Raw genomic sequence first — 17,196 nt, forward strand, 5'->3', positions numbered from 1 at the left:
CTAAGCCGCACACGGTTAGACGCGGGAGGGGCCAACCCTCGTGTGCTCGGGTACGTGGTGTCGCAACACACCAAACGCCTGCTGATGCAGACGCCCCTGCAGGGTGTACAATGCCATGCAGAGTAGACAAACATAAGAAAGGTAATGAGTACTGTGCATCTATGCATTAGCTCTGAACAGAACACACCGTGTCGCAATGAACATAAAAATTACTACGCCAACTCCTCAACTTCAGGGGCCATAACAATCGCCACCACAACAATGTGACCACCCCACAAACCAAGAAATGAAAGAGCAAAGTTGAAGGCATGGCACAAAAAAGTTTCCAGGATTCCTTACTCTGACTCTGGACGACTTTTCAGAAATGACCCTCCGAACGTAGACGGGTGAGAACACAAGGTAGCTGTACACCACAAACATGGCGATGAGTCGAGAGATGAGGTCAAACTTGTTGTCGTCATTGTACTCCGGGTATGGGAATCTGTGCATGGTGATCTAGAAAGTAATGTACAATTAAGAACCTATGGGCAAATGCAATATCACTTAGGGGAACACTAGCAAAACACACATACGGGAATGCAACCAGATACAACATTGTCTTTTTTTTCAACCCTGTGGTGTTTGAACACAGATCCAGAACAAGGAACGTTAGAAAAACTTGTTCAACTTTAAATTGTGATGATGGAGACCACATTTGTAGGGGAAAAAACTAAACGCTATTTGAGTCACAACTTAATTAGTTCAGTAATTATTCATTTGTAATTGGCTTGGTGAACTATTCACAATTGAAAACTCCCTTCAACACATCAGAAACACTATCATGGGCTTCGTGTTAACTTTCATGTGTTTAAATCATAACCCTGAGGTATAAAAACACCATACCATATATTATATGTTGGGCATTACAGGGTTAACTTATGTTCAAGTCCATCTGTTACATGCAACAGCTTCTAGCCATAAAACTATTGGCAAACCCTCTCACACCATTTAAAGGCTCTCATTGGCACACAGGAGGAAAAGGAGAGTGAACTGTATTGAACGTTTTCTTTTTTTCTGTCATCAAATTAAATTTGTTTTCTTAATCAGAAAGTTCTTGTTGGTGCAAAGGAGCAAAAGAGAGATTCAATTTTGCTCTCTGCCATTCAATTAATATGATTCTTCATCAGAAAGGTCTCGTTGGCACAGAGAAGGAAATGAAGATTAAGATTTTTTTATTATTATTACAAACGTTTTGTTGGCACGGATGAGAAAAAGGCAATTCAATTTATATCTGTTTGTTCTGCCTTGCCATTTTGTTCAATTTGTTCTTTGTCAGATTTTTTTTACAAGACATAATTGCATCATAACACCTGGATCCCTAGCCACTGCCCAGTTAGAATCCATTCAATGAGTGGAGATGCCAGTGAGAAATGCAATTAACAAAAGCGTGTTGCAAACAATTATTGAGAAAATGGGGCAGTACAGCTGTGGAATCACAGTATTAATACTCTAAATAAAGTACATATATATATAGTGCAAGCAAGAAGATGAAAATTTAATCAGACCTGCCAACCTTAGAAATTGAAAAACACTACACTGAAACCCCACGAATGTTATAATTTGATAAAAAAATACTCAAAACTGTTTGATTCTTCAATATTTTGACTGTTTATTAAATGTTTGCAGATACTGTTCTGTAGGGGTGCTTTGAAAAGGCATTCTGCTTGCAGGCGCAGAAATAAAGAGCCACGCCACAGACAAGCAATAATGTTTATGAAGTTTATTAATGAAATATTGACGTAATGGCTGTCAAAGATTCGGTTACCACTATACATTGGTTCTATCAGTTGGTGTACACTGCCACGAAGGTTGGTTTATATAGTCAAAGGGTCCGAAAAATGGGCCATAAGACATCACTCCATGACTACATTTGTCTTTTCAAAATTGGTCCTGCCCCAAATTATATGAAAATAAAAAATCTGGAAACATTTGTATAAATATGACAGTTGTAAACGAGCATTAAAGATGAAGCATCTTAAAATAAAAATTTTAAATGTCGGCAGGTTTCCAGTAATGTAAATAGTAACAGTATGTTGAGAAAACATCTATTTCAAAGCAAAAAACATTATAAGCTGCAATCATTTGACAATCTACTGCACAGAAATAAATAAAAATTCAGACTGCACCCACAAGTGGCTCCTCTAGTCATGATCTGGCAGCTAAGAGCCACCAAAAAGAAATAAATAAACATTTATTTATTTATTTTTGCTGCCAATGCAAAAGCCCCTGCAGCCTGATGTAGGCTTCTATGAAAAGCACCAATGTTCCGAGAAACATGTGCATTTCTAAATCAACAAGTGAAACACACTGTTGCACTATCTGACATTTCAAGTACTTTAACTATATCATGAAAACAATGCCAAAGAAGAAAGGTACGCTGGATGCATTATACATCCTGCATTCACCCATCATTCTGCCCTGTCCCGTTTCCTTATTCTCTCCTAAAGATGCTTGAAATATCAAGTCAACTTTCAAACAAGCTCAACTAAAATAAGCTCATAATGGCAAAGCCTTTAATGCAATTCAAAAAGACAGGGAGGTGACAGAGACACAGGACAGCATCTCTGTCATGTCCCTGTCTTTTTGAATTGTGCTAAAGGTTTTGCTATTATGAGTAAACCATACCAACTAGCCCAAGAATCAGCCTTGTTAAAGATATGCCCAGTGCTGGGATGGCTGATCTATGGTTTAACAGGTAAAAAAGGGAAAAAAGAAAGAACTGACACACACCTAAGAATCTTGAGTTTATTTTCTAGCCATCTGAATCTCAACAAAGTAGATGCATTACCAAGTGAACATGCAAAACACTCCTAACATTAATGTGTGTCTTGAGATAAAGAAGAATAGTGAAGAATATTAGCACATTAAATTGCTGTTCAAGTTGGACAGACAGAGGCAAGGGGTCTCCATGTTATGAGTTCTCTATTTTGTCGCAACAAATACTATTACAACTTTGTGAAAACATCATGTTCAGAGCTTAACCGATTCCAAGATGAGGAAGACTTATGTGGTCGGCATTTGGGACGGCATTTTCGACCACCACTTTGCGCGAGCCAGCCATTGCATGATACAGCAATGGACACGTCTGTGTACATGGATGACAGTGTTTCGGACTCTACCATGCTGACTAGAGTCAACATCCGATTTTTCGAACTTCCTAGGTGCCACGAAAACATCCGAACAATCAGGCAGTTCGAAAAAATGAATGCACGCCTTTTACTGCCCCCACAGGCTCAAATCACCACACACACATCCGTAATAGCTATAAAGGCCTGTCAGTACATGTATTAGGCATGTCAGTGCCCGTACTGTGATAGGAGACGACGGGTGCACGCGTGTATAATTAAGGAATACATACCGTGTCCTACGACAATTGCCCGTTCCCTCTCTTACTATGCTTTGCCGCATACGATTGCTGTATTGAGGCGAAGCTGACTTTTGGAAACCGGCATTATGCAACGCGTCATGCTTTACGAGCTTCAAAGCTGCTAGTGAGAATTACAAAGACAGAGTCGGCGCCCATTGCTAACAGCAGCAAATTGTTCAAATGAAAAGCACGGCACTGAACAGCAAGAAGCTTGGTAGCGAACCTCGAAATAGCTAGGTCAAGCGTTGCCGCTGTGGTGGCTACGGCTGCCAGCGGATCTGCGTGCAAGAGCGCCGGTTTGAAGCGGGGAGATAATTAAAATGCCAGCAGTGGTGGCTTCGATTAAAGCCGTTTCAAACCAGCGATCACATCAAAAAAAGCCACGGCCGGCCAAAGGTTTCTTGCGTCTGAAATTTCATACATTTTCACACAGTGACTCTATGCGGTGCTGCGAAGGCGTACGAATTATCGGCCATGTCCGAAAAAATCGGGCGTCCAGCAAATCGATCGCCGACGGTATATGCGGATGGTGCCAGGAACACTGTCAGCCATATGCTTTTTATGCATCCAGTGCCAAGTTGCGCGGAATGTCGCAAAACTGTTCGTGTTCTCAAAAGTGATAGCTCGGAAATGCCGCACCTCTTTGTAAACTGATTTTGCTTCACTGCCAACCATGGGCTTCATCAAATGCAACTCACCGCTGGCTTCTGGCGGGAAAGCCCCTTTGCTTTCCTCAAAAGTTTTACATGCTCCGTGAACATTTTGTCCTGCAGTCCCCACATCAGTGCTGGAAGTAGCAAAGTTTAAAGTAACAAATACAGTTCAGAAGATGGGTGTTCATGCACTGCACCACAAACAAACATATCAATCCTCCTGATGGTGAAAAACATGCAACACGTAAGGAAAACAACTGGACATGAAAAAGCGTCATAGAGGCAATGTGTACAATTAGCAGAAAAGGCTCCATAGAAGACAAAGAACAAAAAGCAGGGTCCATTACAGAAGAAACATAACATATTACTACTGTTGCTAGGCTAGTCAGTTAACACTTCTTGCAGTAGAACAGATGCAACTAATAAGGGAACAACCAGACAAGAAAGAAACACGATACTCTTTCCTGTCTGGTTGTTTCCTTGCTTGCTGTGTCTTTTATGCCGCAAGAAGTATTAACTAGCCCAGCAACAAGTAATAAAACCTTACCAATGCTGACGGCGTTTCATGTAAAAAAGCATTTGATGGATTTCAGTGCATCCACAATAGGAATATCACTGACCGACGGAAAACGTAACAGGCAATTCTCAATTAACATGGCTTTTATCGCCGTGTTGCCTCATTTCTACTTTAAGCAGAGTATTTGCATAATGACAAGAGAGTACACATATAAATTTGTGGTTATTCTCGGTGATAATTCCAGACAGCCAGCTGGTACTGGCTTAGCCAGCTTCTTGACGAATCTTATTACGGCAATTCACTGTCATTAAGGTCAGTAAAAAAATCAAATTTAGCAACATTCTTGTTAGGTTACTACTACCACCACACTCGCCAGATGCATACGATGCTCTACCAACTGAGCCACGGCACCAGCTGTGACACTTTCTATTTTCTTGGATATATTATACGCATGTCCAAAACCAATACCCCAGCCACTCACATTTATGGTGGTGGATGCAGAAAATGCATCCAGGTGTCACATAGCACGTGAACTAAGGAGCAGGAAATTGGCGAGCAAGCTATTGTATGTTACCACATGGCTGAGACTAAAAATGCTTGCTGGACAATGAGCAAGATTTAGGAGAACTGAAGGCATGGATGTTCGCTAGTAGTAACAATATGAAGCTGTTTCTATATTTCAACGATATTTCCCTATGCTTTCTTTGCCTTCCCTTTACAGCTACTAGTGGCATTTGTACCAATTTGATTAAGCAAAGGAAAAATCTAAATTTCGATGCTCCTACTTCCTTCATGTAAAGCGTTTCTGTTTTAAATGCTGAGTGAAAACTAAACAGCAAGCATAAAATTGCACAAACAACATGAAACTGTCTGAAGCACTCACTGGAGTAAAGGGCATCATCCTGTCGAGGACCTGGAGTCCTGAACGTGGGGAACCTCTCTCCCGTGTGGAAGTTGAAATGGGACGTGTTGAAGCGCAGCGTGTAGCTGAGGTTGACTGGAGGAGATCCATCCGGCAAAAGGCCATGCAGGATGACAGCCATCGAAGTTCCATCAGGTGACTCTAAGGCATGATGTGCAATGTACGCATCAACCAGTTCTTCAGAAGGAAACCCTAGGGCTTCTGAAATAATGGAAAAAAGATAGCAAAGTTGACCCTGCCCTTCAGAAACTCTATTATAGTAAACTCGTTATTAAAGTCTCAACTTTCTGCTTTTCTTCCAGCAGTCATAGCCGTTGTCTGTGTGGCATTTCTTTATGCATTTAAAATTTTCCTTATGTATCATAATGGTTTTGTGCAGCCTCCATCATACTTAACTAGAACCGACCTTAAACACTTTTTTGTTTCTCCTCTGCATGCTCCTGAAGTTTTCTAGTAGCCATACTTCAAAACTCCTAGGTGAACAAGCCTTCCTTCCAAGGCTTAGATGCTTGCTCTTGTAGCTAGTGTACGTTAGACTTAGGCTCCCAGGTGTGTACCTTTATTGTTCGATTTAAGTCTGACAATGACTAAATTTGCTACAAATGTTTCTGGAACATAGAGGCTTCAATAAATCTCAAGCCATCCCTTGGTGCAACTCGGGGTTGACAAACCACTGCAGTGTCTCAGTGGCTGTGGCATTTTGCAACAGAGCACAAGGTTATGAGTTCAATTCCAGGCCACCACAGCCGCATTCCAATGATGGCAGAATGCAAAAACACTTATGCACTCACACTGGCTATTTGTATAAGAAAACAGGACACAAATCGTGACGGAGTTTTCTATCATCATCCAGGTGTCACTTTAAAATGTTAAACCGGATCAATCTATTCGTGACAGACCTATCAGTAAATCAAAAGTTGAAAGTCACCTTAGCATACACTAAAGGGGATGAAGCTGAAAGCCTGTGAACTCACGAGACATTGATTAAATTACTTGACATTCTCATTAAATGTGCATGTTGTTACTTCCTGCTAATTTTCTCCCACCGAAGGTCATGGGTTCCAACCCGCGACATCGAGCTCAACAACGCAGCGTTGGAGCACTTTTCTTGAAACCTTGGAAAGCACCCTAGGATGAGCATGATGCCTTTCAAATAATGTATTAGAAAAAAAAGTGGTGAAACAAGTATGACCAGAGATACAAAGAGCACAAGGTTTACTTTCTCCGGTTCTTGTTGAAATATCAGTTCCCCTCAGCTGAGACAGCACTGATAGCAATGCTCTCTGCCTGCAGTCTCCATTTTTTAAATATCTTTTAATACGCAATAATTAGGAGATGTCGCCACCTTTAGGTGACTGGCTGCTTCTTTTCACGTACAACAAATCCATACTAAATATGAAATAACAAGCCGCCATTAAACAAAAGAGGGGTAACAAGAATGAGAGAGCCCAACAGTAAGGTGACATGAATGCGCTGAAACAGTTCCTAACGCAAATCACATGAAACTAATTGGGACACAGTCATCTCTCATAAACGTAGCAAAGGCAACTCACAAAAGATGCATACAACACACCAGAACCTCAACAGTCATATGCAATCACAGAAAACACAGTCCGCCCATTCTTCTTTCCACAGTGTGTTTGAGGTAACCTGCTGAGGTAGGTGCTTGCCAATAATGCCCGAGAGTGACAAAGGAGCAGCGAAAGGACAGGTGAAATGCTTTGACAATCGTTTCTTCCCTGTTCCCTAGAACATCTGTGGAAGGATAGGCCTGTATATATGCAAGCTTGTGCTTGAGAGTCATTTTTGGTCAGGATCAATCAGCTAATGGCTGGAATTTATGGGCCATTATGACCACTACGATATCATTGCTGTTGTAACGTATAGTAGAAAAAAGTCTGCAGGCTTTGAAAGCCATGGGAGAGAGCAAGCAATTTATCGTGCAAGATTGTAGGGCTCCCTGCTGCATGCAGCGGAATATATTTGTCTTGCAAAGTCACAGCAGCACTGTCTACAAAGCGGGAATGTTTTTGTTTCAGTGCCCCTTTACTGTTGCACAGACAAGCATAGTCTGATCCCTGATAATAACTCAAGCTGGTTCTCCAAATTCATCCGCAAATTCTCACATCTAATGCCCCTTACAACAAGCTCCACAAGCTCCAACATTTTCTTGCATCTCCTGCTCTTCCGCCATCTAACACAGCAATTTTAATTTCCTCGTAATACATCAATTTTGCAGCTATGACAAGTAACGGAATGAAGAACCCCTTTCATAATTACCTGTCACTCGCCGATACAAACACTCGTTCTGTCATTTCTCTACGTGCCAGTAAATTATGCGAACCAGCAAGAAAAGAGCTGCTGCTTTCAGCAACTGAAGAGAAAGTGAAATTCTACATCGAACAGATGCGAGATAAGTCTTTTTCGAAACAGCTAAAGGACAGCTCATTAGGTTGGCTATTCAACGCCTTGGGAAAACAAGCAAGCAAAGTTGTAGCTTACACATGTTTGGCTGCAATCATACAAAGGTACAGGAATTGAAAAAAGAAGTATCTAGAGTACATAATGCCATTCCCTGTTCTCGATTGCAGGGAAAGAAAAACTACAAGAGAAACCTCCCTACTTGTGTTACATTCAATGGGCACCTGAAGGGCAATACATTAAAAAAACAAAAGTAGCCATGGTCGTCTGCCTATGCTGTTACATAGGGTCTTGCGATGAGCAGCAGCACAGGAGGCAACCAAGCAAGCCAGGGTGAGGGCCACAACATCACAGAGTTCCCACATGACCACCCTCTGCGTCATGAAGTCACAATAGCCTCCTGGGAAACGAAGCCAAACTGGCTGTCGAAACGCTATCGTAATAAATTATACAGGGTGTCCCAAGATCTGCCAGTAATTTTTCTAGTTTAAGGGTCGTGGACTTTCATTCAATGCAAAACATTCATAGTAAGAAATAACATGCCAGTACTCCTTCAAGAAAGAATGCTGTATCAGTACCAACTAATTCGGTGTTTCCCTTTATTGTCTCCTTGCGAAACACTTGCAGCATAGAGCGCGATATCATCGAGCAATAAATGCTTTGTACTGATTTTGGAAAATGCAGTGTGCGTACAATACGAGGGAAGGGGAGCCCCATGGCACAATTTCCAGAAACAATTTCTGGCACCTGGCTCGTATTTAATGCTGCACGACCCATCATGCATGTATGGCAATAAAAGAATGTTGCTCGATATCCAGGCTATTACACTAGGAGACTTAATTTTTCAGAGCAGTGATTGCCCTGCTTCGGCACAGTGGATGTTAAAGCAACGAGCAGCTCCAACGTGACCTATAAATTGTCCATCGTATGTAGGTAAAATGTGCAGGGACTTCTTGTTCAGCTACATTCCTGTGCACAGCAACTGCTCAGCTGTGTCATTATTTCTGGCTGTTCCATTCTTTTTTAAATATTTTGTGCTGTTTGAGTCACAGCAGTGATGCTTACTTTTTTAGTTGAAATAGAGTTTTAGAGGTCACACACAGCGAGTGCAGTTATGGCCTGTTCAGGTGGATTAAGTAAAGAGGAGGGTCATTACTTGTTCAACAAATTGCAGTGTCAAGATAGGTAATTAAAATGCTCACGAATAAAATTTTTCATTATTCACTTTATGGGGCTCATTGCAATTGCGAAATTAAAGCCAGACAGTAGTGAGGTCATCTCCACTTTGCTGAAAATTTAAGACTAGAAGCACTCTCGACATATTCATCCTCAAAATTTGATACAAATTCATTGCCCTCCCAACTATATCGTCGGAAACTGTTGGAGGTGGTTGGTTTCAGAAAACAGTTAAATTGAACACCAATGTATTTTGTAGCTTATTTTAAAGACTGATATCTCAAGAGTAGCACTATTCTTACGATTCCTCAACAGACATTTTTTTCAGTAATGTTTGGCTTCAATTTTGCAATCGCAACACATATCTTAAAGTGAATAATTGAAAAGTTTGTGGCTCACTTTAACTGACTACCAAAGCATTGCAATTTCTCACGCAGGCAAAATTCTACTACTTAGAAAAATCTACCTCAAAGGACGAACAGCACAGTATGCCACAGAAAACATATTATTCAATTTATTTGTACTAAAAAAAAATATAGAACAGTAGGTATCTCAGTATAGCTGCATTGAACAACGAAATGACCTCATTGCTAACAGCTCATATATCAGCTTTTGGGGATTAAACATCACTTTCACTCATAGTATCACTGGACTGTTGAAAGGACCAATGAAAGTATTCATTGTACCGGATAATTGTCACAAACATAAAAAAAGAAAGAAGACGTAGTTGCATGAATGCAACTAGAAGAGTTTCTTGAAAGAAAGACACCGGAACACCTGTGCACAATAGCTACCCCCCTCCCTCCTGTGACATAATTCCGAAGCAGAAATGCAATTCAAGCAGAGACGTAAATGGCAATCCCACGCGCACTGCAGCTGCAATGGCCCTACAGGACATTTAGAAAAGAGACAGCAGGTGCGCGCAGTGCCAGCTGGGATGATTGCTAGCGCACGATGTAATGCCCCACATTTTTTCACAGTGCGCTCCAATTCAGCAAGGTGTGGCTTACGGTTTCCTGTCGAGAGTTGACACGGAAAACAATAAAGAAAAAGTATATAGATAACATACACAAATGCTTCCTCCAACCCAATCATTATGTTTTTTGCCCAGAAAAATAAGTATCCCATCTTTCACTTCTTCATAAACTTTACTACCACAACAGCAGCCTGCATTCCCATTGGATTCAACCGGTGTCATTTATTTCTTCTCACTTGAACCATACCCAAAAGGTCACCATACGTCATTGTAACACAGTCATGTACTCGTATTCATTTTTTCCTAAAACATGCAAAGAATGAAATAATTTGTCATCATCGTTAGTGGCCATAACAGATCCTGTCCCTTTGATGACAATAGAAAACATAATTAAGTGATCATGCCCCAACAAGTCAATGTTGCTATTTGTATTATGGTGCGTCTATGTTTAGATTGATATTAGCATGTGCCTTTGGAGTTCCTTTATTCTTTGCATTAATTTTTAAGTGTCTGTTTTATTTTGCATTGTAATGCCATAAGTGTTGTTACCAATCGTTGTTTTGCTTATGCCTCTCCCTACTGTCATGTACAATGTACTTTGAGGGTACCATAAATAAATAAATAAATAAGGACAGAACCAAGTGAAAAAAAAAATAGTAAAATGTGTTTATTTGCAGTTAAAATCACATCTATGGGGCAAACTTAGCAGTGAAAGAAAAAACATGCTGTCAATCTGAGTTCTGTTTGGTTGCGAGGTTTAGTCATGCACCATAGAGACACCTTTTGCCATGTATTCTCTGGTAAATAAATTCCTCGTTCCATGCTGTATATTGCCGTTTACGGATGTTATTTGTGCATTAAAATATGTGTGTACTCCACCTAAATAAATTAAATGAAGATTAAATAATCACAGAAAATAGGAGACTCAAGAATAGAAGCAAGATCAATTGAATAAAACTGATTACATAAATGTGCTTACTTAAAAATACTTAGTTGTTCCATAATGAATGGCAAAAAGGAAACCTGATACATGTCTCCAACAAGCATGCTCGGTTGTCCGAATAGCTAAGCTAAGCTTTGAGGTGGTCTTGGACGGCCAGCAGTCATCACATTAGTTTCCTGCTTGCATAAACCAGCATGAGCTTAAAGTAGTTAAACTGCAAGCTGTTCAAATCAACAGCTGTTAAAATAAAACCTTGAGAAGGATTTGATCTAAATCACTCATTAGTGTAAAAGCAGGACGGACTGAGAAGTACAACCTTAACCCACCAACGAATCATGGGTGACGTTAAAAGTTCTCTGGAGTTTTCCCCTGCCGAAACAATGTCGTGTTACTCGGCAATTTCGCTTCCCTTTTAAGCCACTTGAAAAAAAAACAACCCACTTAACTCGCAATGGGCACTTTTGCTGGGTTAGTTGCGGCTTAAATAAGGGAACCCTGAAACACCCTTTTCTTGGAACCTGAAGAACACTCCAGAAGGCGCGCAATGCCTTTCGACATACCATCCAAAGTAATCTTTGGAAAAGACCTAATATGGACAAAAATATAAAGAGCGTGCAATGTTTACTTTCCTTATTCCCCCTCAACTCATCGGTTCCACTTAGCTGGGGCAGCACCGAGAGGAATACTACAACAATCAATCCTTCCTTTCTCTCCACAATGAATTTGTTTTCCTCTGACTCAACAAAATGCTAGTCACACAACGCCTTTTAAAGTCGGTTAACTGTCAATTGGTTAGCTACAATACTTGATAAGATCGCACTGGCACGTTCACGAATCTGCATCTCTTTACATGTAGATAGTCTGCTTCTCCAGCTCATTCAGATAAAAGTGCATTTTGTTTTCCTAAACACACAGATACAGGACTATTACCATCACGTGGTAGTTGCTCACCTTCGTTTTTCATGCTGCCGTGTCATCTGGTGACATTCGAAATTTACAACAAGTTTGCCTTTTGCCGTCGGTGACGATGTAGCGATGCATCTCGGACAAGGTATCAACTTTCTCAAAAACAAGCGTAAACAAAATTACTACACGTTTGACATACACTGTTACCTGCATCTAGCGTTATGTTGCACCAGATTATTTTAGGCTATCATTCCTGGTTTAATTTTGAAAATGATAAAAGCTGTTTTTCATGAGGGTGGACACAGGATCTGAAGACATCAGTAACCCTTAAGGCTGGAACCTTTACAAAGGTGCCTGAGAGCAACGGGATGGGCGGGAAGTGTCAACTACCGCTGATTCCTCGTTTCACAGAAGATCTGGAGCCACGAGTAATTCAATATGTCTGCGAGGAGTCCTAGTCGCAAGTGATTGCCTATTGAGTAGCATACATTAGCCGTCATGTACACTATATCGTCGTCACTAACATCACATAGAGTGCGGCATAACTGCACCTCGAAAGCCTGAGGAGACAGAAAGCGTTCCATTATGCAAATTTTATATTCCCTGTGGCATGCAGCAGAATATTTGGCTTTAATGTTCCCGGCAGCACTGTCCACAGATCAAAGACGTTTTCCCACCCTGTTCAAAAAGCATTTCAATGCACCTTCTGAGACATTCTTTTCAAGCTTTCCTTCAAACTTTTTCAAGTTTTGCAATTCCTGCCATCATCTCATTGACATTTCCAAACCTAATTCAAATTTCTGCTTCCATCTTCTCGACAGCAGAACAAGTTTGGCATGTATTTGTAACAGCTACTGATTGGGAGATTTTTCTGGAACTACTCGGCACAATGGCAGAGGCATCCAAGCAGAGTGCAAGCAAAGCAAGTGAACTCGCACACATCCCTCAAGTTAATGCCTTATATGACTGCTTCTAGCAACATCTTGACATACTGAATGTAAGCTCTTAAATCAAGACAAAGATGCTTCTGTGACAGAAATCTGAATTTTAACATTGTTTTTGGTAATCTGGAAAGCGTGTCATGTTGTGTTACCACTACTCCCATCGCAAGCAAGAATTGTCACGAGGTGTTTCCACCAAGGCTGATCATTTAAAAAAATTTACATTTCTCATGCTCAAGTTGGCCCTACAAAGTTGTGCATGCTTCCACAGGGTGAAGCACATCTCCAGGGATGGAAGCAGCCAAGGAACGTTTCGAGCAGCTCTGGGAGGAACAAATTTGGCACTTTGGAGCAGGTTTGGAAGATGCATTGTCTATTTTGGAGCAGTAGATGCACGTTTTGGAGCAGCTTGGTGAAGGTCAACATACGCGAAATTCAGGCTGATGAAGAAAAGGTGCTCTGTATTAGACTGTGCAGAACGCTATTAGGTTGCAGCAAATCAGTTCTCTGGAAGCCCACAAGACGAGCAAAATACATGACAAGGAAAAATTGTCATCCACCAAACCGTAGCATGAAGCTACAAAAGAAACCCATGAGTTTTTCTCAGAAACCACAATTAAGTCCCATAGTGGATGTACCCAACAATATATGGCCAAGAAAAAAAATTACAGAGCTTTCCACAACCAGTGCCTACTGTGTGTCGATAGGCTTTTGTTAATGCTAGCCTCATTCTTTGTTTTTATCGTGGACAAGCAACTAATATTTCAATCTAACAAGATATTTATTACCTTTACATTGGCACCTACTTTTTCAATGCGGTGCTAATGCAAAGGTTGTGGAATACATAAGAGAAATAAGCAGTAACAGCATGTGTAGCAACCTAGGTGTTCTGTGAGCCTCTTTTCCAGCAAAAAGAAGGAAGAAGAAAAAGCCTGCAAAATTAAAAACAATCTTCGCGACATTGCATCCCTGTGCCAGGAATATAAGTGGCCTCAAGCATAAATAAACATCGTAATATTGTATAGATTACATACTTGCACTTAATGTACTGCTTTTTTTACACGGAGAGAAAGCCTCCAAGGCAGGAATGTCAAGCTTCATTCTCAACTTTTCAAGTGCGACAGCCACAGCATGTCATTAGGGTTGGAGGCACAACTCCACAGCTGCAGTGGCACAGCAACTAATTCACTAAGTCAAGTTAGAGCAATAATGAATGTTGCTTCTCAAGGTTACCTGAACCTTCAAGGTGACCAGGTTAGTTATAGTACTAATGTAATAGTTTATTAGAATAAAAAGAGGAACATGCAGAAAATTAAGTAAATAATGCATTTGGATCATTAGCTCGAGCCATCATATCAGTGCTACGTATCTGTCACTCTTTGACCTGTATTTTCTATAACTATTCCATCTTTATCAATGTGGTTAGATAGCTCACAAGATAATCACAAGCACATTATCACTGTCCTGTACTCTTAGCTTTCTCGTTCCCGTTTTGCATTGTTAGCTTATGCACTGTCTTATGTAGCCTGACTCATTGGCTTTATCTTTTTTGTTCTCTTCATTTTTTCAGGAAATGGGGGAGAGGTGAGGTTTCCTTTGTATTTCTTTGTGCTTAGATCATCCGTATGTTATCGGCAAATTCTACACCTTCCAGTGAACAAGTTTCCTTCAAAGTCCACCCTGACCTTTTTTCATCATCGGGTCCAGTATTGTGCTACGTACTATTACTCGTGAGCTTTTGGCGACTACAAATGATCTTTCGAACAGCAAACAGGCATGCAATAAGAAATTGCACATGCTAGTATAAATAATTTTCTAAGTGGTGACCAAGTGCATAATAAAGAATTACTGAGCAATGAAAGAAAAAATATAAACAATGTATAACAGCAAAGAACTATAAAAGGTTCTGTGATGAAACACATCATAACTTGCTCATAGAACTATATACAAAATAATTCCCAGAAAATGATCACTCTCTCTCATTACATAGCAGCTAAACTGCCTAAAAAGAAAGAGGAATGTAATTATTTAATGACTTCAAGAAAAAAAGGACTAATTTGAGCACAATTACCCAGTCAAAAGACATGACCAGTTTTTCATCACTCTATTAAGAATGCAAAACTAAAGAGAATGAACAAACAAAGAAGGAGCTTAAAACAAAGTTAGAGTTGAAAAACTAAAGAAAAGAATTTCACCAGGTTTTCGCCTGTTGCAGCAAGCAGCTGCCCTTGCCTTCAAGTTTAACTGAAAAAGTTACGTTTAGTATAATAGAAATCCAACAATATTGCTACACATCTCACCGTAACAATATATTGTGGAGTAAAGATAGGGCCTGCCAATGTGATTTAATGACTCATTGATGGATATTATATTCTTAGAATTATGTGGCGGACAAAAGAGATGTCACAGTGGAGGGCTGCAGGTTAATGAAGGTCACCTGGGGTTGTTTAATGTGCACCCAAAGCTGCATACAGGGGAATTTTCGCCTTCCATCCATCCCCGCTGTAATATGGCCATGAGAGCTGGGAATTGATTTGCAAAAGCTGTGTTTTGGTATTGCAGGTACATCTTTTCTAGCGTGTAGCTCATAAACTTGAAAAAAAAGAAAAGAAAGGAAGCGGGCAGAAGCGCTTATGTGTATCTCATCTTCGTTATATTTTTTATCAACTTTCTGCACTAAACAACACGCATAATTTACATTAAGTAAGCATGGGAAGCAGTCTGGAATGTGAACAGAGGCCTCATTCAGGCAGGCTGAGGAACAACAAGTGTTGCTTTCGTCCATGAAAACGAAATACTAGATCAGTCCGCATCTAAAGGCGGTACACATCTTCCAAAAAGCTATAAAAAAAGTTCAAACACATTGAGCCTTATCTTTTCCCTAACCAGTAATGAGCAGATTAGATAACCGTTAGACCATTAGGGTGACAGAATGGGTACCAAGAGAAGGTAAGCGCAGTTGAGGATGGCAGAAGACAAAGTGGTGCGACGCAATTAGGAAATTTGCGGGTGGTAGTTGGAATCGGTTGGTGCGGGACAGGGCTAATTGGAGACTGCAGGACTTTCGTCCTGCAGAGGACATAAAATAGGCTGATGATGATGATGAATTATTATCTAGCATGCGCTTCCTCTTTTTTTTAACACTGCACTCCCACTACTTTCAGGTCACGAACAGCATGCCCATATCAGCAGTGTTCCCGACAGGATAGTATCGGGCACACAGCACTGAAGAGTGTAAGTGATTGCATGACAGATGATGATTATTACTGGCTAGACAAGCAGAGAGTCAGAGAGTCCAAGTCAGAGCCGCAAGCCAGAGAGTCCAAGATGAGAAAGGACTCACCATTTCCCAAGACAGCTTTCATAAGACTGTTGCCGTAAGTTGTGTTAGGTGCATAAGGATACGGGGGTAGCACTTGGTATGTAAACTCCGGAGTGAATTCGGTGTAGATGGTGGCATTCATCCGCACAATCGGCTCCGTCCCATCGTTGAAGCCCAGACTACGAAGGTACAACAGCACTCCAGACAGCATGAGCGGTATCGCCATGGTGAAGAAAGTGAGCACATAGTGACGCTTGAACGAGTACACAACAATGTTCTTCCACAGGATCACTCGGAGCTGCCGGAAGAATGCCATGGTGCAACACTGGTGTGGGTCAGACACCTCGCTGCTGTCTTCTACACAGGCTTCAACGTTTCTTGAAAACAAAAACAAAAAACAAATGAATTAATGAACATCTAAATTCTCAGTGTCAATGTGACAGTCAAAATTTCAGGTGGCATGCTTTTTTTATGCTGAACTTTACTCATCTACCATCCTCAAAGAAATGGATATGTTTTGTTTTTCTCTCATGCAACAAGGGTACATCACAGTCGGGGAACAAGGATATCTGTCTATGTGGCCAGTTCAAACTGCAAAAATTTTAGCCTGACAAGGGCTAGTATAATGTTATAATTCCTTACGCTCGATTACACACCTTTCTAATCATCCACCACTCATGCATGGCCAACCATGCTCCTACTTGGTGAACTACTACTGCGCGGGCCACTGATGAAGTGTAGAAAGGAAAAAAAAACTGAATAGAATTGGCTACCTTATCCTGGCCAAGGTCTCCACACAAATAGTCATGCAAAAAGTTCAGTTTACAACCAATGTCTACATAGCCACAGATTTCAGCAATGAAAGCAAAATTCCAGCTGTGACTAAATGGTGTGTAAACCCCATCAAGCGAGCAGCCTTCACTGCAGCAGCTGCTCTGAACGGGCAATGAAGAACAGAATGGTGCTTAAACAAGCTAGTTGGTTTACAGCTCAAAGCAAGATTAACAGCTCAA

General features: G+C 40.8%; 1 protein-coding gene across 4 annotated transcripts in view; it reads right to left on the minus strand.

The window, feature by feature from the left end:
• The window catches only part of LOC139050587 (phospholipid-transporting ATPase ABCA3-like), a 110,655-nt gene that overhangs the window by 86,257 nt on the left and 7,202 nt on the right, over positions 1-17,196 (minus strand). For all 4 annotated transcript variants that reach the window (XM_070527150.1, XM_070527149.1, XM_070527148.1 and 1 more), the window contains exons 2-5: positions 16,205-16,560; positions 5,460-5,699; positions 4,105-4,193; positions 340-495 (exon numbers count right to left, since the gene is read on the minus strand). In XM_070527150.1, the coding sequence (XP_070383251.1) occupies positions 340-495; positions 4,105-4,193; positions 5,460-5,699; positions 16,205-16,499 (780 nt within the window). In that variant the 5' untranslated portion in view covers positions 16,500-16,560. The remainder of the gene's footprint in view (positions 1-339; positions 496-4,104; positions 4,194-5,459; positions 5,700-16,204; positions 16,561-17,196) is intronic.

The sequence above is a fragment of the Dermacentor albipictus genome, chromosome 10 (assembly GCF_038994185.2).
Source record: "Dermacentor albipictus isolate Rhodes 1998 colony chromosome 10, USDA_Dalb.pri_finalv2, whole genome shotgun sequence".
In the NCBI taxonomy this organism is placed as follows: domain Eukaryota; kingdom Metazoa; phylum Arthropoda; class Arachnida; order Ixodida; family Ixodidae; genus Dermacentor; species Dermacentor albipictus.